The sequence below is a fragment of the Elgaria multicarinata genome, chromosome 9 (genome assembly GCF_023053635.1).
Source record: "Elgaria multicarinata webbii isolate HBS135686 ecotype San Diego chromosome 9, rElgMul1.1.pri, whole genome shotgun sequence".
NCBI classification, from domain to species: domain Eukaryota; kingdom Metazoa; phylum Chordata; class Lepidosauria; order Squamata; family Anguidae; genus Elgaria; species Elgaria multicarinata.
The window spans coordinates 49,214,764-49,240,576 of NC_086179.1; the positions used below are offsets into that span (position 1 = coordinate 49,214,764).

Here is a 25,813-nt window from a genome sequence, read left to right on the forward strand (position 1 = left end):
GCATTTGGCCATTATGTTGGCAGAACCAACAAATTTCCCAGTGTTCTGACAGCGTATAGTTGAAAGTATGTTGCACAACATGTTACATATTAATTGAAAAGACTCAATAATAGGCAACATCTGGGTTGTATGAAATGTGACATGACAATCAAACATTAAAAAATGGATCTGTATTAACATGGAACATTTTACAACCTAAGGCCCAAAAGGGAAGATGGTGTATAGCCAAAACTAATCTATTAGTCAAGTCAGCTAATAAATATGCTCATAAATTGTGTCCAAACAATATTAATGCTGATGGGAAAATTCTGGACTCCTTACCTAATGAATATGGTCAAAATCCTCTGCTTGCTATGCAAAATACTGGGAATCCTGTAGTCAGTGCCAAAACAGACATTATTTTAAATATGTATCTAGCAGCTGAGTTAGATATCTCTGAGTTGACTTGCAATCCTCCCGGTAGCTGGAAGGGAATTTAATATTGCTCTTTGTTGTAAGATAAACTCTTTGGTGGTGGCTGGTTCTTGAAGGAGCAATTAAGAGGCTCTACAAAAGACTTTTCCCAGCATATGAAAACCCCTAGAGCTGTTTTGTTGCTATGGATCAACACAGCTACTTACAATTTTGGTCTCTCTTTGGGAATATGGCTATTGGAAATGTCAGGATGAATGCCTGCTTTTCAAGTATTTTCCCCAACATGAATGCATAACCCTTCACAATTGTAATTCACAATTGCCCTTAAAAGTCTGACAAATATAGTAGAGAGTAGCAACCATTCTTTATCAATGAGGTCTGATGGGAGAAGTCCCATGTGCTGGAAATCTGGTTTCCGACAGATGTTCCAGGAGGATCATTCTTCTGACACTGCCGATGTGGACCAAATGATCTCAGGGGGTGTAGCCATGCCCCATTACACACCATTAGGTCCAGGGAGGATACGGTGGGTGGGTGGGGCATCTAGACTCCCCACTGTTTGGGCTATACTTCCCTGTATAATCATGGACCAAACTCAATCAACGACAGCTAAACCAGTATTTCCTGTTAAATGGTATACGATAACAGACAATTGACAAAATGTCTAATAACTTTGCCCTGCACACTCATCCATCTCTGTTTTCATACTCTTCTCCTTTGGGCACCTGTTAGTTGAGAGAATGAAATGTAGAAAGACTATTCTCTCTCTTAATAACTTCCTATAAATGGAAGTGGGACCTGTAGAACCATAGTGGGACCTGTAGAACCTATAAAAAGAAAATAAATGCCCAGTCACTGTTTCCTCTACAAATAAGGGGGAGGGGGAAATAGCATAAACTCCCATGCTACAGGTGTATTAAACTACTTCTCAGATTGGAGAGGGGAGATGGGAAGTTCTCATAAAGCATTGTTCATACATTCATTTAGGTTATTTAATATCCTGCTCTAGTTCATAGGCTCAGAGTAGCTTCCAGCAGTTTTTCCTATATGTTAATAGTTTGTCCACTTGGATCTCACAGTCTAAATCACACAACCTCCTAGGCCCTTGGAGAGTAGCTAGAGCAAATTTTGAAAAGAACCAGAAAGGGGTTTTGTTGTTGTTGTGGGTGGGGATGGAGGGATCCCAGTGTTTTTATTGAGGGATGGTTAAGAGAATACTGGTTAAGAGAATAAACAGTGAGCTGAGAACTCCCTGGTTCAATCCCTGTTCAACCATGTAAACACTGGGTGGCACAGTCGAAAATAATGGATACCTGTAAGGATTAATATAATGATCTATATTTAGACCAATGTGGACTTAGTGAAAATTCCATATAAGAACTAATTATTATTGTTATTGGACTCCCATCGCTTTTCTAGAGAAAGGCAGTTCTTTGCTGCATATGGCTATGATTAGTCTTTCACCTCTATACCCAGGTCGGATTACGGATTTGCACGTCAGGACCACTACAGACCTCCACCAGAGTTTCCTCTGGCTTCACCCTGCCCAAGCATAGTTCACCATCTTTCAGGTCCTAGCATATGTCACAATATGGCAGACATGAGCACGCATGACATTGGAGGGATGCCTTCTCTGGAGATGTCAGTTTTAATGCAGGCTTAATTAACAGAACTGTTCCCATTGAATATGCCTTATGCTCCATCATACTGATCTTCTGTGTCCTCACTTTTACACCTGTCCACACCTCAGCTTGTCAGTTCAGTGAACGCAGTAAGTTTGTTGTTTTGGTGATAAATACTTGGGACTCCAAGCTCTATTCTCAAGGGAGTTTTATCTAAAAGAATGCCAGAAAAAATGCAAACCCACAGACATATCTAATCAGGTTGACCAGGAACCCACAAGCAGGACACAGTGCAACACCACCCTCCCACCCATGTTCCCCAGCAACTGGTGTACATAGATATATTGCCTCTGATACTGGAGGTAACACATAGCCATCAGGACTAGTAGCCATTGATAGCCTTTTCCTCCAGGAATTTATCCAACCCCCTTTTAAAGCCATCCAAAATGGTGTCCATCACTACATTTGTGAAGAAATCCTTCCTTTTGTCTGTCCTGAATCTTCCACCAATCAGTTTCATGGGATGACCCCAGATTCTAGTATTATGAGAGAAGGAGAAACATGACTCCCTATCCACATAGGCATCCGTATGAATGCTTATTTGGCATGAGAACTTGTGCCTTTAGTAGGCTTCTCTCTCCTTCAGAGGGAAGTTATTGGCTAGAAAAAAATTAATTGTTAGCATAAGCCTTTTTCACACTGTCTGATGAGCATGCATAGAAGGAGACAGGGATTGCTTCTGGTCTGCTTTTTGCAGAGCTCCAAATCATGTGTTCAACATGTTCATATGTAGGACTTGTGCACAAAGAGCTGATGAACAAGTAGAGCTTGGGGACCGTGTCTGTCATTCCTCTCCATGTGTCTGTTGCACATGTTTTTTCAGAAAGGTTGAAACGAGTGGTGGATGCTTGTAGATTGTTTCTGAAGCCTATCTTGAAAAGTGTTCATGAATGAATGAATACCTTTATTGAATAAGTCTTCCAACCATTTCAAAAAAGTGTTCATGGAATACCATGCAGAATCTTCTCCTTTTGGAAATTCTATAGACAGAATCAAAAGGGGCTGCTGTGCAAAACCACTCATTTCCAGGTTGTAAAAGGTCTGCAGAGCTCCTCTCTGTGAGATCCACTGACCTTCCTGGTTCCAAAACCAAGCATTTTTCTCATTTGAGTTGATTTTAGAACCACTACCTCCCCATTGTCTTAGCAGTGGGTGTCATTCTCAAATGGGCAGTATAGGATACTTTATTCATGTGTCTAAATTAGCTCAGGGCCCATTTCTAAAGCTCAAAGCTTGTTGCACAAAAAGTTTAAAACGTCACTGTAAGTGTAGCAGCATGTTTAGTCCTCCCAATTTCAATATAAACACTGGATTATCTGCTGTGTAATCTCATGCTCAGCTTTTTAATTGGTGTTGTAACCCAGCAGTTTCTTTATAAACTTTAAGAGTGCAGTTCTGTCTGTCAAGTTGTATTAGTTCTGCAGTGGTTTCTACCTTAAGGCCTCCTAAACTATGACTGACCATGCAACATTTCTGCTGCAAACAATAATCTTAGATGACAGTATCCCTTTGGTTTCTGTGCATCTGTGAGGCAAATACAGAGCCGAGGTCATTATCATCACAAGCTCTTATGTAACCGGGTAAAACAAAAGCCTGTATTCCTTGCTTTAATTCATGGGAGGAACATATTTTTAGAAATTCTGCTATCACATAGTGCTTAAGTATCAAGCTACATGACAAACTTTAAAAGAATTTCCATGTCAACAAATGGCATTTACCTGTGATGTTATGAAGCATGAATTTGAAACTGACATTGTATCCTGTTATTAACTCATCCCTCAAAAGCCAAGCATCACAGAAATAATCTTATTTTAAAGCTGAAAGGCAAAGTCAATTTTTCTGTGATGCATTCTCAGAAAAAAGTCTGCTTATATATCCCAAGAGAAAGATCTCTGTCAGTTTCCTTTTAGGACAGAGAATCCAAAGCTCTTGATGGCCAGGTGCAATCGTGTAGATCAGGTAAAAAGAATTTTTAGGTGCATTTTATCCCTAAATCCATAGTAAATATACTGTTGTGGGTTTTTGTTTTTGGGGTGGGTTTTCTTTTTTGCATATGTTGACAACAAAGATATCTAAAGAATATGGCTTTAGCAAACAATATATGAATTTATTAGAGCTGCTACCCCATTAAATAACTGTTACTAGAGTAATCGAATTAATTTAATAAATCAAATTAATTTAATAGTGGCTCCAGTATTTATAAATAAAGCATTATCTGTTTAGTCAATTGGGAATTGAAGGACAATTGATTAATTTTAAAAGTATAATCATGAGTGAGGACTCTAAAGGCTGGTTGGGTAAGATTGATAGACTAAGAGTGTTTAGACAGAAAAAAATTCTACATCTCCAAGCATTTCCTTTGTTGGCAGAGGAATCCTGGGAGTTGTAGGACCTTTTTTCTGTCTAAACGTGCATAGGGTTGCACCTTAACTAGTCTTAATATTAACAGAGCTACATTTCAAAGGTTATGGGAAGAAGATCTCCGAATTCATATCAAGAACCATATCTGTTCCGTGTGTGTTTTGTGGATTGTCAGGTGTCTTTTGTTCTGTCATCCATTCATTGACAGAACTGGATTTTTTTTTCACCTTCAGAAAACATATGCAAAAATGACAGCAGCAATTTACATCTCTTACTGGCACATGATATTTTGTGTATTTTTCTTAGTGTTACACAGTGGAGGATTAAGAGGGATTGGAGAAGTATAAGACATTGGTGGTGGTGAGGTTTTGTCGTTAATGGTGTATATATTAGTGTATTTCCCATTAACTATTTACTTTCATATGATTTAATTTGTATACATTTTGAGGCGGTGGGGGGGATATGGTCCACAATTCCATAGTATCCACTGCTGAATCCATGGGTTGAATTCATACAAATCCAACACCATCTGAACCTGTTTCAGATTTTTCTGACATCCCTATTAGAAGTGCAACCCAACTAGAACAGATATGTACCCTATGTTGTGGGAAGGCTAGTATGCATATGCATTTGGGCAGCAAGTGGTCAATAAGAACTCACAAACAGTAAACCATATAATTATTATTGATTTTACTTAATCTGATAAAAATCAACTTACCCAGAATAGTGTTGACATCAAATTTGTTAATTAGGAGTGGGGGAGCGAGTTTTGGTTTTTTTAAAACTTACCTTTTGTGTTCAAGCACTCGTGTGCTCTTTTTCAATAAAAAACAAAAAACAAAATGGTGGGTGTGACGTCCTCTTCCTCCTGCAACATTGCGCTCTGCGTGTAGACACAGGGCGACAATCCCAGAAATAGGTAAGTCCAGAATCGACCCCTCTCCAGCCCTTTACACCCGTAGGGGTAGACATGCACCCCAGGGTGGTTGCCTTGTGCCATTTCCTCTGCTGGGTGGCTGGAGCATGGAGCCCCTGCCCTCCTTCCCACTGGAAGCCTCTGAGTTCAGAGGCTGCTGGCTATCTGAATAGGATGGTGCCCTAACTAGTTTAAATCTATATAAATTTGCATTTAATTAAACAATAATTTTGAAGGCCTAAAGCATACTTTTTTGTTGGGTATTTACGCTTGCTCACTGTAATGAGCTACACTCTTCTTTGCTAACTGTTGAGATTCTCTTCCATGAACTGTTGGGCATTTTCTTTTGCATTATTATTTGCATAAGGTGCCCAGGGAGAAATGATTATCTTTTTTTAAAACAAAACAAAACATTACATAGAAAACCCACTGAAACTCTGATATCCTTCTGTTTAATGGATAACTTTATCTATCTTATGCAAAAGATAGATATATTCTTTTTATCCTCAACACAAATTAGGTAGAAATCCCTTTTGGCTCATCTGTGATTTTATTTGTAGTCTTACTATGTATTAACTTTGGTTGGATTCCAGTGTTTGTGTGAGTGGAATTCTGTTCACACAATGTGACTGACTTCCTCTCTTATCCCCCTGCATCCCAGCCCCCTAGATTTTCAGGACACGCAGAGGGTTGCAGGAAGGAGGAAGAACCTTACCCCTCCCAGTTCCGCTGACAGAAGTAGTTCCATTAGCGGAATCCTTTGTTGTATTGATATTGGCTTAATTCTATTATCTTTTATAGGTCTGTGGCCACAATAAACTATTATATATTATATATTATATACTTTCTATGTTTTCAGGTGGTGCAGGCAGATAACATCTTAGGGTGCAATCCTTTGCATGTTTAGAAAAAGTCCTTCAATTCCCAGCATTTCTGGTGACTAGCTTGGGAATGCTGAGTTGTGGGACTTCTCTCTGTCTAAACATGCATAGTATTGTACCCTTAGAAGAGTAATTAAATTAAAGGCTAATGCAGTATAAAAGGAGGTCTCACAGTTATATGAATCCACTTTAACTGAACTGTCGGCTGACCATAAATTTAATGGAGCATTCAGTCATGCGCCTCTCTTTTTGTTTATTCTCCTGCATCTGTCTCCTCCTGCATACAGATTTCTGACTACAGGTGCTATTTATTTATTTATTTCATATTTTATCAAATGCATATACCACTTTCCACAGCGGTATCAAAGTGGTGAACATAGAATTCAGTGGCATCAAAAAAAACAATAAATATAACCCACAAAACCACAGTATACCGCCCAGAGAGCTTCGGCTATTGGGCGGTATAAAAATGTAATAATAAATAAATAAATAAAATAAGTATACAAAATTAGTCAGCAGCATTAACCTCCCCCTGGCTAGAGGTGGAGGATGGGGCAGTAATGGCTGAGTGTAGGGGTGAGGAAGAAAAGACAAGATATGACCAGCTTATAATACTAGGCCTTGATTTGCTGATATGCTCATCTAACGGTTTGGTTGTGATAGCGTTACCTATGCCGGAACTGAAAGGATTGCACCCAATTCACCACCCTATTCACAGATGGATAATAAGGGGTGGCTGCTTTGGTGCCCGGTTCAGGAGAGGGGTGAGATTTAACTTGCAAAATGGTTTCGGTGAGGGCAGAGGCTTTACCGTGGGGTAGTCAGGCTTCCTCTTTTCTCTTTCTTTTTTGTAAAGTTTAGGAGCTGGTGGCTTTTCTGAAAGCTTCAGTGCCATGGCAACAGGAATGTAGCTCTGGACGCCACTGCCATCCTTCCTTTCCAGGGTCCCTCAGGAAATGAGACTAGTGTGGCATGTTGGCAGCTTTTAAACTGTAAAAGTGTGTGGGGTGTGTGTGTGTTGCTGTCACTGAAACGGTGGTGGGTAGCACAATCCCTGCAGTCCACCCTCACTTATTTAAGCCACGGTGGGTTGCAGGGCATGCTGGCTGCCCTTTTGAAAATTCAACCTGCAGCGGGTGGGCAATCGCCATGGTTTATCATGTCGTTAAACAACCCTTGCATGACCATGAGCTGTTTTAGGGTTTAACCCTTGCATAACATAAGCCATGGCAACTGCCCACCATGGCTTGAATATTCGAAATGGAGGCTGGCTTGCACCCTTAAATTAATCATGGTGGGCTGCTGTAATTGTGCATACCGGCCCAGTGTATATTGCTTTGTACTGCTGAGCTCCTTTAGCCCCATTTCAGGGTTTTTCCAAAATTAGGGTGACCATATTTAGGAAACCAAATAAGAGGACACCTAGTGTGTGTGTGGTGAAGCAGCTTTCTGAGTCCTGCAGAAAGTACGTTATTCCCCCGCCACCTTAAAGAACTTGATTGGAGTGGAGGAGGGGAAAGGATTTCATTCTACACCACCACCATCCACTCCAATTGGGGCCTTTTCTATAATGTCCACGAATGACCCACTTTCCCCTTTAAGACCTCAATTGGAGCTCGGGGTGGGGGAATGATGTGCCTCAAGAAAGCATGCCATTCCCTCCTGCCATGCTAATGGCAGCCTTAAAGGGGAAGGTGTGTCATTCCAGGACATTATTGAAAATTATAGAAAATCCCCCCTGACACCATGGAAAGAACAAAAACCAGGACAAATCCGGGGAAATCCTGACAGTTGGTCACCCTATCCAAAATCCTTCACCCCAATTGGGCAAAAGTGAAAATGGCAGAAGGAGCACTGGTCTAGCAACCTATCTGTACTGTAAATACATTTTAATCCCCCTTTAATGTTACATCTGTCTCCAACCTTGCTATCTAAACATGCTACCAACAACCTGCAGTGCCTATTTTCTAAAATAAATAAATAAAGAAAGAAAGAAAGAAAGAAAGAAAGACACTAGATAGACATAAAGCATCTTGAGTGTACTGTAGGTTCTCCATTTACATAAAAAAATCATGCCTTTTATATGATAGCTTGTATGTGGATAATTTTACATTGCCCCTAGGCATATTACAAATGGAAAGGACATCGTGCATTGCGCAATCATATTATTATTACCTGCCAGATCTGTGTGATAACTTACCTAAAGAGAATAAGCAATGTCTAATGTGGCAGTCCTATGCACACTTACATTTAAGTCCCACTGGACTTATTGAGACCTACTTCCAAGTAAACGTGCATAGGATTGGGTTATAAAACAGAGTTCGGATTAATGTTTGCAAGCATGTTAGAAGAAGAGTGGAGAATTTAGGGTCAATTTTATCTTCTAGGCCAAAGTGTGATGACTAAACAATAGGTATATCTATTGTTTAGATATCTATTGCATAGACTCTCATTCAGTTCAAGCAAAACATAATAGTGTCACTTGCTGATAATATAAATCATGTTCTTTCCTAGTAATGAACTGGTAATCAACTAAAAGCAGTTAAACCAAAGCACTAATTTAGTTCCTTGATGAGATGAAGTTGGCTTAAATCCAAATAACCCAGTTTAAATGGTTAATGCATCAGGGTGATGAACAATTTACTTCTGTGAAAACTATAAATCATCAGAACTGCAATTTACTAGTTTGATTAAAGCCTAGCCTTATAAAAACCTCAGGCACATTCTCATACAGAAACCACTCATGCTTAAGCTGTAATGTTCTCTATGTACTACATTGATCTGTGTCACATGCTGTAATTAAACTAAGTGAATTATATTATTAATTTATAATTATTTCAGAAGAGTTTTTATAACACAATAAAATAACGGATTGGTAAAACCATTTTATGTGCTTCAAGTCATGGCAAAGACTTCTAATTAGAAGCATCAACAACATCTGCATGCTTACAGATATTGAGAGTTGTACCTTCCCATGGAAATCAATGCTCTAGCTGCAGGAATGCAGAATAGGGATGCTGCAGAAATTCTAGATGGACTAAAATGAGTTTGGATTTCTAAGAATCCTACCTGTGTGATCAGCTGCGGCACGGAGTCCTCCGACTTCTGGATGATTGTTTTTTTTACTTTCTCAAAATTTATGCAAATTTATTGGCAGGAAATTACACAAGTTTCTCTTGAAACATATGCCATGCTTGACAATATATGCAAGGAAAAGCCTAATAGAACGCGGAACAATAAGCGACATGCTACGTACTAACATAAACTATGTAATTAGTTGCAAATTTTCTTATGGAATTAGTTGTGTATTTTTCCACATAACCGGGGGGGGGGGGGGAATTCAGATCCGTCTGTGAATGCATTCTGGAATGAATGACGCCGTGCAATCCATGAAACATACACAGGACAGATTTCACAAAATCCCTAATGCAGAGAGACTCCACTACCCGCCCCTTCACACACCATCTACATATTACTCAGCACCCGCTGATGAAGTGGTCAGACCTATATGCAACTGACACATACTGTGTATACAAAGACCCCAGTGTTACAGAAAAGCTCAGCCTGATCGCCTGTTTCTGGTTGGCATCACCTTTACACCTTAAAGATTTCATTCTGGAAAGGGCAACAAGAGCAGTCTCCCTACTCTGCTCCCAACTCCTAATCCACATTTCAAAGGCAGAATCCTTCTCTCACTTCAGAAAAAAAGCAGTTGCTTAGTGGTTGAGACCCTGCTTTGCGTGCCAGAAGGTACCAAGTTTAGTCCCCGGCATTTCCAGGTAGGGCAGGAAAAATCTCTGCCTGAAACCCTGGAGAGCCACTGCCAGTTAGTGTCAACAATACTAGGTTGGATGGACCAATGGTCTGACTCAGTAGTGAATTTGAATCATCTTTGTGCCTTTGACTTATACACCTGCACAGAACTTCACCCCCTAGTAAAGCACTCATTGAATCTCAGAGCCTGGTTCCATGCTGAACACAGAGGTCCTGTGAATCCCTGCATCTCCCCTTTGGTGCTTTGCAGCAATTGCACCATCTGCATGAGTTTGAAATTCTGCACCAGATAGTACATTTGGGTGGATTATAGCTAAATATAGCTGTATTTTCAAAGCTAAATATATGCCCTAGATAGTTACTTTAACCTAGAGAAAGACATTTCAGTTTAATTGCTTTCAAAAGCTTTATGAAATGTTTCAGTAGCCAAGTTTAAAATCTATTGTAGTTTCTTTAATTGGAAATTAAGTCAAGATGATGAATTTTTCAGAAGTAATGTTGACTTCTTGAATGTTTTCTCCATCTTTGCAGGAATTTGCTGCACTGACAAAGGAGCTGAATGCATGCAGGGAACAACTACTGGAAAAAGAAGAAGAAATTTCAGAACTGAAAGCTGAAAGGAATAACACAAGAGTAAGTATAATAACTATCAGCTTTGCACAGTTAACTTTTAGCACCATTTTTATGTCATAGAAAAAATGTAATGATAACTAAATTAGAATGATAAAAATATTGCCAGAACACAGAATACATCCTATACTTTCATCAGTGGCATTCTTCTATATGCACCTTCTGAAAGTTCAGATGTTTTGTTTGTTTGGAAATTCAAATTTGAGGTTGATTCCTGGTCATTTATTATTCTATTTTCAGCCTCCTCTTTGGGGGTTAGTTTAAAAGTAGACATTCTCTGAACGGATTCAGGGCCATCTGGTCTTTATTAAGCTTCCTGGCCATCTCCCCATCTGGCTTTTGACCCAGGTATGAAATGGAACAGTAGCTTCCACCTAAAGATTGACAGGAAAAAATTGGCTTCTGATCTGTTGATCCCCCAAGACCTTTTCGTGGTAATTGTTGTCATTGATTATGAAGCATTACTGCCAAGAGTGCATGAACTGGTGAGGATTCCTGGGATAATTCTTGAGCAGTTCCACTTGTTCAGAGCAGGGATGTGCCAGAGGATGGCAACGTACAACCTTCCCAAAGAGGTCCTACAGAATCTGCAGCTCCCCCTACCCTTTCTGATCAATGGGTATTGGGGGCAGTGGAGCAATTTGCACATGGAATTTTGGGATGAAGTGTCATAAATCAGATGCTGAAATGTGCCCATGTTCATCCAACCCATGTAGTGCAGGATCAGTGCTTTCGCAGTGCCTTAACAATGGTTGAAAATGGATGCCTAGTGCAGCACACTAGGTGAAAAAGTAGCAGGTTAGGCCAGTTACAGGAACTCTCCCCCTTGGTTGTGAATGCTCCTGTGCCTTATGGGTGAAATGAGTTAATACCAAGGGCTGATCTATGCATTACAGCTCCCATGTTCAAGCCAATTGCAAAAAAAACCATGTATTTGGCAGCATCTCCATGCAACAGCTGTGCTATGTAGTGCTGGTTATTGGATCTTCCACATCATTTGGATTGTTTTCATGTCGTTGCCAGAGGCTTCTGGTAGCTTCTGGCAGCTGATAGAAACAGACTCTGTAGATGATGTAGAGGACTGGCAGCAGGACAGAGACTCTGTTGATAAGGAGGATCTACATGGTAAACAACAGCACCACCTGATATGGCCCAACATGGAGGAAATCCACGCAGAAGCATTTTGGATGGCATTTACATGTGGCCATAATATAGAGATGAGCCCTATGTCTGCAAAACATGTCATTATGACCCCTGGGAAAAACTGTTGTTTGGAAGGGGTGGATTCATGTCATCACTAGGTATCTCTCGACAAAGCACTGAGTGATTAATGAAATGGTAATTTCTTATGGAAGAAAGAGTAAGGACTGGTGTATTTGTGTTGTGTAGTGACGGAAAAGGCCAGTGGAGGCTGGTGACTCCTATTATGTTGGGGCTGTGAATCCATTCTGGGTTTCAAGTCAAAACCAGCCAGAACTCTAAAGAAGCTATCCAAGGTGCTGAACCCAACCCCAAAATAGATTTATTCTTGATTTCAGTCAGAAAGAGTCAGAACTCTAAAGGAGCTATCCAAGGCTTTAACAGCCCTGCCAAAATCGGAGCCACCAGCCTCCACTGGAAAAGCCGTACTAACACAAAAGGTTCCTTGTTGAAATAGGGATGGAAAATTGGCACTTAAAAAAATGAGGGTGTTATTATTACATTATTGGCTGCTCTTCCTGCTGGAGTTAAGTAAGCTAGAAGCTTTTTGAATGATGATCACTAACCCTGATTTGGGATTGGATATATAGACATTTGTATATAAAGAGCCAATTACAACTTCTTGAAGTAGCAGCCCACTGACAATTTGTATGGGAATAGCATACACTGGAATTTTTGTTATTCCAGGCTAAAGATGTTGTTATATATAACCTGCAAAACATCGCCATAGTGAGCCAGTTGTATTTAAACACATGGCAGCTTGAACACTCTCATAGTCTTTACAAGCCTCAAAGCTTTCAGATGATCTGTTCAATGCTTAAAGAAATCAGTGAGTGATTTGTACAGATAACCTTTACTTGGAACGAGTATAGAAAGTAGTGACCTTGCCAGATGATATACTGGAAATCAACAGCTAAAATTAATGCATTACACCACAGTAATAGAGACGTAATTAAATCACAGTCCTATGCATGTTTACTCAGAAATAAGTCTCACTGTGTTCACTGGTGCTTGCTTCCGGGTAAGTTTGCATATGATGGCAGCTTAAATTAGGACATAACTATACCTTCTACACACACACACACACAGTAGTATATGTGTATGCTTAACCCTTTTATTTCTTGAATTTTTATTCCAAAACATTTCTCCACCACCACCACCCATGGGGAAGGGAGCTTTCTTTGTTGCCACCATCAGTGGAAAGTAAGCCCCAACATGGTTTCTTATCCGTAGTCATATTCATCAGGAGGGTTTTTTTGTCACTAGGGCTCTAGTTGTCATCCCAGCAATTTCATTGTCCACAGCTACTCAGAATAGCAAAGAGTCGATACAGCTCTATAGTTGGATCAAGGATGCTTGGAGGCAATTGCCCTGATAGGCCAGGTCATTTTCTTATTCCAAACAGAGACAAGAGCTTCAGCACGGCTTCTAGTTAAAACTCAGGAACCTCTCACAGACACCTTGGGAGACCATCCAAATCAGGGCCAGCCCTCCCATGAAGTGGGATGAAGGTTCCTCTGCCTAGGGTGGCAGAGTGGGTGGAGCCCACTGCCACTATCTCCAGCAGGTGCTACAGGGGCCCTGCCAATCGTTTTCCCACCATTGCATTTGCAACAGTGAGAGAGCGGCTGGTAGGGCTCTCCAGAGCGGTTATCCTCTGGAGAGCCATGATGGCCAGAAGAAGCAGCCAGCGTGGCTCTTCATTGAGCCCACAGGCTGGGATACCTGGCACTGAGGGGACAACAGAGCTATTTCAAGTTCCCATGGAACATTGTTCCCTAAACTAGAATGAAAAGAGCAAGTCCTGTCACATGCGTTGGGCTAATGAAAAGTTCATGGAATTCTGCTCTGTACCAGGAAAAGTGGCCTCAGTGTGAACATTGAAGCCCCCAAGACTTCTGTCTTGGGGTCTTTAACACTTCGGTCAACTCAGGTATGGAGAATGTTAGGCAGGTATTTGTGTTTTTAATCTGCCTGCTAAATCTTTGATTCATTCTCTTGCTATGTGAATTATATGTGTGATTTCATTTGAAATTGGTTATTTATAAATATATACACACAGTATTGTTAACCACCCTGAGAGCTCTTTTTTTAAAAAATTAAAGCAGTATACCTGCTGTAAACCACCCAGAGAGCTTTGGCTATGAGGTGCTATATAAATGTAATAAATGAAACGGAATAGTTAAAATACGTAACTTGTCTTTTCCCCTTGGAATAGAAAGACTATAATTATGAATACATTAATAAATTAGCAAATAAACATAACACTGCATCCCAGTCAAGAAATCATTATAGTATCTCCTGTTTTCACCTCCTCTGTTTTACGTTAAAGCACATTTAAAACTTATGCTCTAACTGCACCTCCTCACTAGTGTGAACTTTTACACACAATATGCATTGTTGACACACAAATGCTTCATGTCTGGGCCAGCACACAAGAGACTTTAAAATGTTATACACGTTGCAGAGGATGCTATTAGAAGTAAGCGCTTTTGGAGACACTCCTAGTAGACACTCTAAACTGCCGCTGAAATGAATTGTTGATATCCAATTGATGATATGAAGCAAGTTTGAAACCCTGTGAAAATTATAGCACAAAAGCCACCTCCTGAGGTTAAATATAAGAGAACATGTGTCATTTTACGTGATCACAGTATTTGTTTAGTAAGCCTGGTTGTCCAATCTCAAGACATTTACTGTTGAATAGAGAATATTTATTTAGAGCAGTGTTCTGACCTCAAAAACAACCATCACAACTGAATAACATTTTCTGTTAAACTGTCGCACATGATTTGTTTTGAACGTATTTTCTACAATGCAATTTTAGTTTCGCTTTAAATCTAGCTAAATCCCATCAACCCCCTTCCCTTTTCTTTTTAAATAACAGCAAAATAATTATTTCCCTTGAGGATATACTTGTGAATTTTAGCTGTAGCATCCATATTGGACGTAATATGGAATATGGAATAACATGTATTAAGCAAGTAAAGGAAAAATGTTACTGATTCTTGATAGTTCCTTAAGATAAATACATTCCCTAGCACAAACAGTCAGGATCTACGCATTTTCATGTGCCTTAATTTGTCCATTTGTTACTTGCTCAAGGCCAAGTGTGGTGCAGCAAATGGAGTGTCCAGTTTAAAGTGGGAAGATCAGGTTTGAATCCTTGCTGGGTCATGGAAACTCATAGGGAGGTTCTGTGATGACCTGTATCAGATCATTATTGTGTGAGAGGAATTCTGAAACAGTTGAAAAGGGTTAAATAAATGACAGTATTACAAATATCACTAGTTCTCCTTTTAAATGATCCAATAAAGCATTACATTTTTTTTCTTTTTTTGCAGCATAACAACATGTTGTTGTTTCAGGAAGCTTTCCTGAAGTGACTGGCACAGTTTACCAGAACTCCGGTTTTATCAGAATTCTGTCTTTTAAAAATAGTAATTTTTAAAATGGTGATTTTGTTCTTTTATTTTATCTGTTGTTCATGACTCCAAAATCTTTTGGATGCGGAGTGGTATATAAAACATTATTGTTTGTTTTTTTTTAAAAAACAGGAAATTATCCAAAACAATGCAAAGCCTTTTTTTGGCCTCAGTGTGTGTGGATGAGATATTTTGATATGGGAACTGAAGGGTCACTTCTTGGTTCCTTGGAGCGGTTCAAACAAGTGTAACACTATGATGTAGTGTGCTTGCCCTGAAATAATTACCATAAATGAATGAGGATATGTTATCATCAGCCATGTCAATTAAAATGGTATTTACTTAACTTGGGCAGATGCTATATACACTGTGCACATTAATGAGATAACTATTTAGACATCCCAAATTATTGCTACGCTCATTAGCTCTTTACTTAAAGAGATCTGGTTAATAAGATTTAGTTCAGACCAGATTTAAGTGTGGCTGATGGCGTTAAAGGTAGTAATCATCTTGGTATGTTACACTGCTTTGTAATGAAGCTGCTTTATGGGGGAAAGGAGAGAGATAAACAGAGCACGTTATCTGTCTCTGCTCTCTCCTGAAAGCAGCTCTAGAACGAGATAAATTCTTTCCTACACACCATACTAGAACCTGACTAGTAGCTGAAATATGGGCTGTCTATATGTCTTCTAAGCCCAGTGGTAGTGGTGAATTGGTACTGCATCAGTTACGCAGCCACCGTGGGGATATTCTGCGAAGCAGCATAGTTAAAAAGTTGAGAACTTACCTCAATTTTATTGTTGGGGGAAAGTCAACCCCCCTTCTTCCACCATCTGACCTCCATCCAGGGAGGAAGGTCCCGTGTGACCGGCAATTGGTCACCGGAAGCCAGGAAGAGGGCAGGGCAGCGGCTCCCTCCTTGGTGTGGGGATTACCCAGCGCAACCCACAGGAGTGAAACAGGGGTTCAATGCGGTGCCATCAAGGCAGCCCCCTGGTGAAGGAGAAAGAAATCAACTACTCTCTTCAAGCCTATTCCTGTGGTCAGGAGTGTGGAAAATATATTCCTGCTTGATATCCTGTCCCAATTTGATGGCCCATTTGGCTGTGGTTAGAGAAGAGGCAACGTGTCTTGTTTCACCTTCCTCCATCAGCTCCCAACATTCTGTTCCTTTGAGCCAAACTACTTATTATGCTAATCGAATAATGTGTAGCTGAGGCTGGACTTACACTCCCTTGTAAGCTTGTGAGGCTCTGGTTTAGATCAGGACCACGGTGCTCTGTGGAGGGGGTTTAAATTCTTACACACATCTTTTCCCCTAAAATATCCCCTTTCCATGGGGGAAGGTTTAAAAAGGGGTGAAGGCTCCATTGACTCCAAAGGATTATTTTTTCTTTCTTTTTTTAACCCCTCCTGTGGTAGAGAGATTTTGGAGGGAAATGGAGGGGGGAGATTTAACCTTATTCTCCTGGAGCACGGAGCACCAAATCAGGGTTAAGAGACTTAACAGAATAAAATGAGACCAGCCTCAGCTACATACTTTGCGATTAGTGTAAGATGTAGTTTGGCCCTTGTCTTGCTCAGTGTAGCAGAAATTTCCCTTTCCCTCATACTGCAGCCTTCTGCACCACCATCCCCAAAAGTCTTTTGTGATGGTTTGGGGACCCTCAGGAAAGGCCTGGGATATGGGTTAGCTGCAGTGGGAGGGGGAAATTGAGCAGTGGCAGCTTGTGTGTGTAAGTGCTAACGTTGGACACAACCAATTTTTATAAAATGCAATAGCTTGTAAGCTTGTGAGTTTGAGCAATTAATTGAAAAAAAAGAAATCGATAAGGGACAAAATATAGGGACAAAAGGGTTAATGAGTCAATTATATAATATATTAACTGAGAAGGATTGTCGGATAGTGTAGGAAATTTGGTTTGGGAGAATGATTTAAAGATACAGATAGGACAGCAGAGTTGGGAAGGACTATGGAAACAGAGAGTGTTGAGAAATATGTCAGTAAGAATAAAGGAGAATTATTATAAAATTTTATGGAGGTGGTATCTAACTCCGGTTAGATTAAACAAGATTAATAATCAGCATTCAGCAGATTGATGGAGGGGTTGTGGTGAAAAAGGAACGTATTTACATATGTGGTGGGATTGTAAATATGTGCAAAAGTTGTGGAAGATGGTGTTCACCGAGATTGAGCAGATTGTTGGAATGAAAATAGAGGACACACCAAGGATTGCATTACTCTCACTGCAAGAAGATCTTAAATGTATTAAAGAAACTAAGGAACTGATAACGAATTTGCTGACGGCTGCAAGGTTAATCGTAGCTAGGAACTGGAAGACACAGGGAGATTATTGTATTGAAGAATGGTATAAAGAAGTGTGGGATATTGCTATTAATGATAAATTGACATGTAATATTAAAATGAAAAGAGGTATAGTAAAAAAGAACGATTTTGAGGGAATTTGGAAAAAGTTCTTAGTATTTGTGTTTTCTAAGGGAAGCGGGAAACCACCAACAGAAGAAACTATGAGTTTCTGGAAACAGGAATGAGATCCCGAGGTGGGGGGTGCACTTTTATGTTCAGCATGAATATGTTTAATAGACTAAGTTTGAATACATGATACAAATGCTATTTTATGTTTATGTATTTAATTTTTTTAAAAAAATTAAAATAATATAATGCAATAGCTCACAATGTTAAAGAACACATGTTTGCTCATTTTTCCATGCCTCTTATATTTTAATGCAAAAAGTACAAAATCCTATTATGTGACTAATTTCAGCATTCGTTTCATATCGCATTATATGGTTTGTTGATTGAGTTAAGTGTGCATCATTTAACAATATTTTAGTAATTTGAGTTACCATACTTAGGATACAAGATAAATGAGTGGAACAATTTGCTCTCATGGAAAAAATTGTATAAGATTGAAATAGAAACTAAATGCCCGTTTTTCATTTCTTGCTCTGTTCTCTGCAATATGGCTATTGAAAAAAGTGAAGTTCAGCCATCATTAAGGCTTCAAGTACATCAAAAAACTGCCAGTGTCACCATTTTGCCCTATGCAGTTTAGAATTATAGTGCCAGGGACCTTTAGGTGCAAACGAGCTAACATTTTTTTTTATGTTGAACCCAATAGCTGTTACTGGAACATTTGGAGTGCCTTGTTTCAAGACATGAAAGATCACTGAGAATGACAGTGGTGAAACGGCAAGCACAGTCTCCCTCAGGAGTTTCCAGTGAAGTTGAGGTTCTGAAAGCATTGAAATCTTTGTTTGAACACCACAAGGCTTTAGATGAAAAGGTACAGTATGGAAACATAAGCTTACTTACTCAGCATGTTCTTTCTTCTGCTTTACCATGGATTATAGAAGAATAGTTCCCTCATACTTTTGGCATATGTGCTTAAAAACTGTTCAAAAGTAGTCCTTCAGGGATACCAACACAATTATAGCTATCGAGCCACATACAAGGTTATGTTGTTATCCTACAAAGCCCGAAACAGCTTGGGACCAGCATACCTAGCAGACCGCCTTCCGTTATATACACCAGGCCGACAACTACAATCCTCAGAGGAGGTTCTACTGGCCATTCTGAAATGAATGGAATATCATCATGAAGAACCTTGGCAGCAGGCCTTCTCTGTGGTGGCACCCACCCTCTGGAAAAGACTCCCTCTTGCAGTTCAGGAGGCGGAAAACTTAACATCTTTTAAAAGCCTCCTGATACCTTTTTACACAGGCTTTCCCTGGTTTTTAACTTAGCTGGTTGTATGCTGCTTTTTAAAAAACATTTAATGTTTTTTAAATTTATCTATGCTTGTTTTATGGTTTTTAATTGTGCACTGCCCAAGGGAAAAGCTCTCTAGGGAAAATGTATATTTTTAAACACTTTTTAGGATCTTCTAGTTCTGTCCCCAAATCTGTAATCAAAGGATTAAACCACATTTACTCCTCCAATTTGAACTAAACTTTCTTACTCTGATCCAAAGATACGCTTCAAACAGATTAAGACCCCCATCAAACAGCTGTTGGTGTGTGTGTTTCTCTTCCCAAACAGCTTATCAGTAGATTGCAATGTTTTGGAATGATTCCCATGCCCCACAACTTTTCATAGCTAAAAGCAGGAACACATTCAAAATCCCAGTGTTTTCATAAAAAGGATAACTGCCCAGGTTCTCCTCACATTATCATACAATGCATACATCTGCTCTTCCTCTGATATTAATTTACTCTGTAAGAGCTGCCATCCACTGATTTTAAAGCCAAGGTAGTACTATATAAACCATAAAGTTGTCCTGCAAAATGTTCTTCATATGCCTTCAATTCAAAATATACCTTCAGCAGCTGCATTGTGTGAAATGGTAGATGATACACTACATGGTACTTTAGGCCCAAGCTAGAAATTATCTTTAATTCCACGGCTAGCAGCATCGTCTGATTCTTTATTTTTTAAAAAATAGAGAGCTTTTTCTCTCTCTCGTGTAATTGTGCAGAGGTGAGGGAGAATTTCATCAGGAGGGGAGGGAAGGGTTAAACATTTCCTTCTTACACTCTGCACTGCAAATGAAAATGCCCCTCCCCTGTGCCTGGTATTAAAAAATAAATAGCATTCAAGCCCAGCTGTGGCTGCACAACCTGTCCCTTCCAGAACCATGCATTTCCGGTCATTTGGAGGCTCGTCCCTGGAAGCACTGCATCGCCGTCACCAGCACTAGGGGCAGTGCACACACCACTGGCAGCAGGGCCAGCCATGTGCGCACCAGTGGTGTCCACCACCAGCAATTAAAGTAGGTGTGCAATTAAAGTAACCTCTATTTTGGCTCTGGGGGTTCATGCACATGCATTTATAATCCACTAGAGATAATGTAGCCACCCTAGAGAACCCCGAACAGTGACAACCTTAGCAACTCACAAAACAATAATAGATCATCCCTAAAAGCAAAAAAAAAATAGGGACAATGATTGATCAGAGACAGATACCAGAAAATAGGGGAGTGCCTGTGGTAAAAAGTGTTGGAGCATATGAGTTCAATGGGAGGTATTGGACGGTGTCATTCAGGAAATTCAAATAACAATAGTGAAGTTCCACCAAAACTTTGCATTGTGTAAGAAGCAGTTGCACAAGCATTATGTACAACCAGTTGTACAAATATAACTTCAGATAGATTCTCCTCTTGTGCACAGTTTGGAACCTAGTTTCTGCTAGCACAACATCATTTCTTCTAACAAAATGCCAAAGCTGACTACTGCGCCGGCACAGCTCTAGGTCTTGGGTTGAGGGGAGAAATATATTTGCAGAGGCAGTCCCTATCCAGCTGAGAACATGCATGTGGAAAGCTGCTGAATTATAAATACTTCAAATAAGAGTAAATTGCTCCAAGTTAATTTGGAGGGAACTGTATTACTATCCTAATGAATAGAGTCCTGAATTCTTTTGAGAAATGTATGGTAGTCCTTATTGTTCCTGAATCATCATCATTATTATTATCATATAAAATTTTGACATACAAGTCCTAGATGATGTGAATATCATCAATTGTAATTTTTATTTGAAATAAAGCTTAGTATTTTGACTATGACTAGCAAGAAATGAGTAATAGCCTATTGAGGTAAATGCTATTCAGACACTATTGGAAAAAGGCCCTGGAAGCTTTTAGCTACTCTTTGCTGCTAAACTTAACAGTAGCAGCCAGGACTTACATAATGCAGTATTCCTAGCAATAGCCTTTGGAGATTATTATGGCTTATAGTCTAATTTCACTTTGCGTTATTTGAAACTGATAGAAACCACTAGAAAAGTGATGGTGCATTGTTTTCTCTTTCTAGATTAATGAATGAGAACTGAACTTGAACTTTCAGCAAGTACTTTATTAAAAGCTCCCAATGTATAGTCAGGTTTCTTCTTCTTCTTTTTAACTCAGAACTGAATTTTTTCCCTGATCCTTTGAATGATATGAGATGTTTTACTAAGCAAGTGGTGAGTGTTGAATCTGCAGCAAAGTGATTGCCTGGTTACTTCTAAGTGTTCCTCCAAGTAAGCCTCCTGAAAGTGGATTGAATTGTGGCATCCTGAATGCATATCATTCTGGCATACTGAATCAATCTGAATGCCAGGTGGATTGATTTTAATTATTATTATTATTTATTTATTTATATAGCACCATCAATGTACATGGTGCTGTACAGAGTAAAACAGTAAACAGCAAGACCCTGCCGCATAGGCTTACATTCTATTTTTCAAATCATGATTTCAATCAGCAAGGGAAATGGCTGATTGAAATCTTAATTTAAATCAAGCTTTCCATTGGTACTGCTTCATATGTCTTCTAAAAAAATGGTGCAACTAGTGCTAAGCAGTGTTCAGGTACAGCTAAATGGAATATTATTTACAGCATATCACACCATAGAGAAGAAGATGTGCTGTATAACTGCAAAGACTAGAATCATGTTGCTGCATAATGTGTATTTTTCTTCTAGGTAAGGGAACGACTGAGGGTTTCTTTAGAAAGAGTCTCAGCACTTGAAGAGGAACTAGCAGCTGCTAATCAGGAGGTAACATACAGAACATTCCACCCCACCCCACCCCCGCTTACATGATATGACATTTTTTTTAACAGACCGTCCTGTGGATTAAAATTAGATTGATAACATCTAGGGATTCTTGCTTTATTCATATTGTAATTTTAGACAATCTTGACTAATTCTAAACAGCAGGTATTTGTGTGTGTGTGTGTTGTGGAGGGTTGCCTTAAGTTGTTAGCAGCCAGGTCTTCAGGATTGTCTGGAAGTTAAAGAAGGAGTCATGACACTGACTTTAAATTTGAAGATCCTGAATTTATATATTCCCTGTTTTTATACATTCGCTGCAGTGCTGCCTTTACTCGCATGGTGAGCTTGTTCCCTCCTTCATCACCACACTGATGACATCTTATGGAATTATTGTTCCCCATTTTATACTAGTTTCACACAATTTCTCCCCCCTTATTTTAAAGGGAGAAAGATTCACATGAACTGGGCTTCCAGGCATTCTCATGGATTGCTTAGTTCACACCAGTGGAGGCAGGTGAGTCAATTTTCAGTGGGGCTGTGAATCCATTCTGGGTTTCAGTGAGAGCCAGCCAGAACCTGAAGGAGCTGTCCAAGGTACTGAACCCATTTTGGGGGTGGGATTCAGCACTTTGAATAACTCCTTTAGAGTTCTGGCTGTTTCTGATCGAAACCAAGAATGGATTCACATTCCCAAAGAAACCACCAACCTCCACTGATTCACATTATAGGTTATCTATGTGGAGGAGCAGAGGGGACAAGCTTGCAACCTTATGCCAAGAGCAGTGGTGCTTTCCCAGCAAATATTACAAGGGTGTTGCTACTGCTAGCAAAACATTTATATTGGCTCTTTTCATCACGCCCTCTAAAAGTGAATTCAGGTGCTGAGGGACAACAGAAATGGAGCCGAAATGGGACCATTGAAAAGCAAGAGGAGAGTGTCTGCATTCACGGATAAAACCAGAGGTTTACAGAAGTAGAACAGTTTAAAAAAATACCACACACATACACCTAAGGGGGCAACACTCCCCAAAACACAGCATAATGAGAACTGAGCATGCACAGTAATCACAGAATGTTGGAAAAGGAAAATGGAAAACTGAGAGATTGGGGGAGTGGAATACCCTCCTTGATGGCTGGTTGGAACCCTGAACAGGAACATTCCAGTTAGGAGGGAGGAGACACTGCAGCATTTTTATTTTTGTTTTTTGCAGGTCCCACCTGTTTGCCATGTTCATAATCTCAATAGATTGTTATTATTGTTTCTTTGGAGTTGCTATTTTTTTTTAATCAAAAACTAAATCAGCTGTAAAGTTAAAGAAACACGAGTGGGGTGAAAGCCATAAAAATGGCTGCTTACCAGGTTTACTATTTTTATATTTCCCCACACCTGCAGTGAACCAATTATTTGAAATATATGTTAAAACAGTACCCTGCTGAGTATACAGCATTTGAAGTCTATTTTTGTGAAGCTACTTCATCTCTCTTTTTGTGTGTAGCTGAAGGTTTTCTCTTCATGCATCCTTGATCCCCCATAACAGCCTCAATGTAGTTCTTAGTGTGGGATTTTCATTTTTCATCTTCCTGGATCGTAATTGCAGATTATGTGTTGCCAGCTTTTCTTAACAAAAAGTATTGCAACGGTACTAGCAATGAATAAAAACTTTGTTTCATATAATCATCATAGAAAAGTAGAGTTGGAAGGGGCCTATAAGGCCATCAGGTCCAACTCCCTGCTCAATGCAGGACTCCACCTTAAAGCATACCTGACAGATGGTTGTCCAGCTGCCTCTTGAAGGCCTCTAGTGTGGGGGAGCCCATGACCTTCCTAGGCAATTGGTTCCATTGTTGTACTGCTGTAACAGTCAGGAGGTTTTTCCTGATGTCCAGCCGGAATCTGGTTTCCTGTAACTTGAGCCCATTAGTCCGTGTCCTGCACTCTGAGATGATCAAGAAGAGACCTTGGCCCTCCTCTGTGTGACTACCTTTCAATATTTGAAGAGTGCTGTCATGTCCCCCCTCAATCTTCAGTGTGCATCTTTTGTTAAAGAGAAGTAAGTATCTAAATGCCTTCTAGAGATTTATTTATTTATTTATTTATTTATTACGTTTTTATACCGCCCAATAGCCAAAGCTCTCTGGGCGGTTCACAAAAATTAAAACCATGAAAAGCATAAAAACAACCAACAATTTAAAAACATGAATACAAAATACAATATAAAAAGCACAACCAGGATTAAAACCACACAGCAAAAAATTGATATAGGTTAAAGCCCCGTTAGGGCTTTGAATGTTAGTACCAGCACTTTGAGACTGTAAATCTCATCACTGACATTTATGAGTCGTAACTGAAAACATTATGATAGATACAGAATATAATAATGCCCTCAGTCTAGTTTGAAATTAATCCAGAAATAAACCAATAAACTACCTGGCCATCTATTGGATGACCATAAATTCAGCCACTTTCCCCAGAAAATTACAAATTTGCTTCCTAGGCCTGTTTGTCCAGTTAGTGACATTATTAAGCACTAGTAGGGGCCCACCACATCTTCCCAGTGCAAATTCAGTACTTCCTGCTACTTTTTCCCCCATTCACAAGATTTATCGGAGATGAAGATGGTGCAAATATATCAGTGGGTGCTCCTGCACATCAGCACTGTGCCCTGGGTGGCTGGACATCGTGGCATTTTCAAGACATATTTGGAGGTTCCTCTTAAAAATGAATATCTGGGGAATTTGAGGGACACACACTCACACACAAGTTTCAGGTAGGGCTGGAAAAATCCTGTCTGAAACGCTGGAGAGACACTGCCTGTTACAATACTAGGCTAATTGGACCAATGGTATGAGTTAGTACAAGGCAGCTTCCTATGTTCCTGTAAAATGGAGCTGCCCATAAACCTCAGTGGGGAAATCAAAGATTTTAATTTAGCCAGGATTGGGCATGAATGTGAATGAATGAATAGTTTATTTGTTTGTGGCACAAAGACCATTACAAAATATAAAGTTGCTAACATCGCAACACACATTTGTTTGTGGCACAAAGTTTGTGGCACAAAGACCATTACAAAATACAAAGTTGCTAACATTGCAACACACATTATTTACAATATTCATAATCTTTAGGGTACAATCCTTTATTATCCACGGAGACAATCTGTAGATCTTTCTAGGGGTGTTCCGCTTGTCTGCAGCGCCCGCCCTTTGCTATCACACTGGTGACATGCATGTCAAAGTCACAAGAATAATTTCAGTGATTACATTTTAACCTGAAGTGCTAACAGTCAATAACTGGCACTATCAGATAGGTGGGATCTCTGATGATAGTTTATACAAGGTTATTAAATCAAATGGTCCCCCTTACAATCTACGCAGACTGTGTTAAGAAAGTTATTTCTGATTTTTTGGGCTGCAGCAGCAAACTTTGCTACTTTGATTGTGATTGCTTTACTATGGTCCGCCAGCAGATCGCAGATAATGTCTCTGGTGTGCCAACCCGCTCTTGCTAACAATAGTTCCTTTAGAAAACGCTCCCTGATTTCTTTGTACAGAGGGCAACGCAGAAGGCAATGCGCTAGGTCTTCAATCTCCCCCGAGCCACAGATACAGATCCGCTGGGCATGGGGGACTTTTTTATACTTCCCCTCCAAGAAAGCAGAGGGCATTGTCTGGAAACGAAGGGCAGTAAAGGCCTTTCTTAGGGCAGGAAACGATAGGTCAAGCAAATATTGTGCAAAGTACTGTTCTTTCTTAATAAAACTAAACCATGGAGAGAAGGCCTGTAATTGGCTAGCTATTTCGTTTCCTTGGGCATCAGCCTCATAGATTCTATCTCCAATGCTCCTTTTGTTATTAGCTAGCAACTCCTGCACCTCCTTGACATAGAGCTGGGACAAAGTTAACCAGTTATGTGCCCATCCGCCCTTCGCCAGCTGTTCATTGAAACATTTTTTAGCTAAGTTGTTTTCATCTAGG

General features: G+C 39.8%; 1 protein-coding gene across 1 annotated transcript in view; it reads left to right on the top strand.

Moving 5' to 3' along the window:
- PPFIA2 (PTPRF interacting protein alpha 2) overlaps window positions 1-25,813 on the top strand; it is a 295,048-nt gene that overhangs the window by 173,215 nt on the left and 96,020 nt on the right. The window contains exons 4-6 of the mRNA XM_063133830.1: window positions 10,560-10,661; window positions 18,427-18,591; window positions 21,767-21,841. Of these exons, the coding sequence (XP_062989900.1) occupies window positions 10,560-10,661; window positions 18,427-18,591; window positions 21,767-21,841 (342 nt within the window). The remainder of the gene's footprint in view (window positions 1-10,559; window positions 10,662-18,426; window positions 18,592-21,766; window positions 21,842-25,813) is intronic.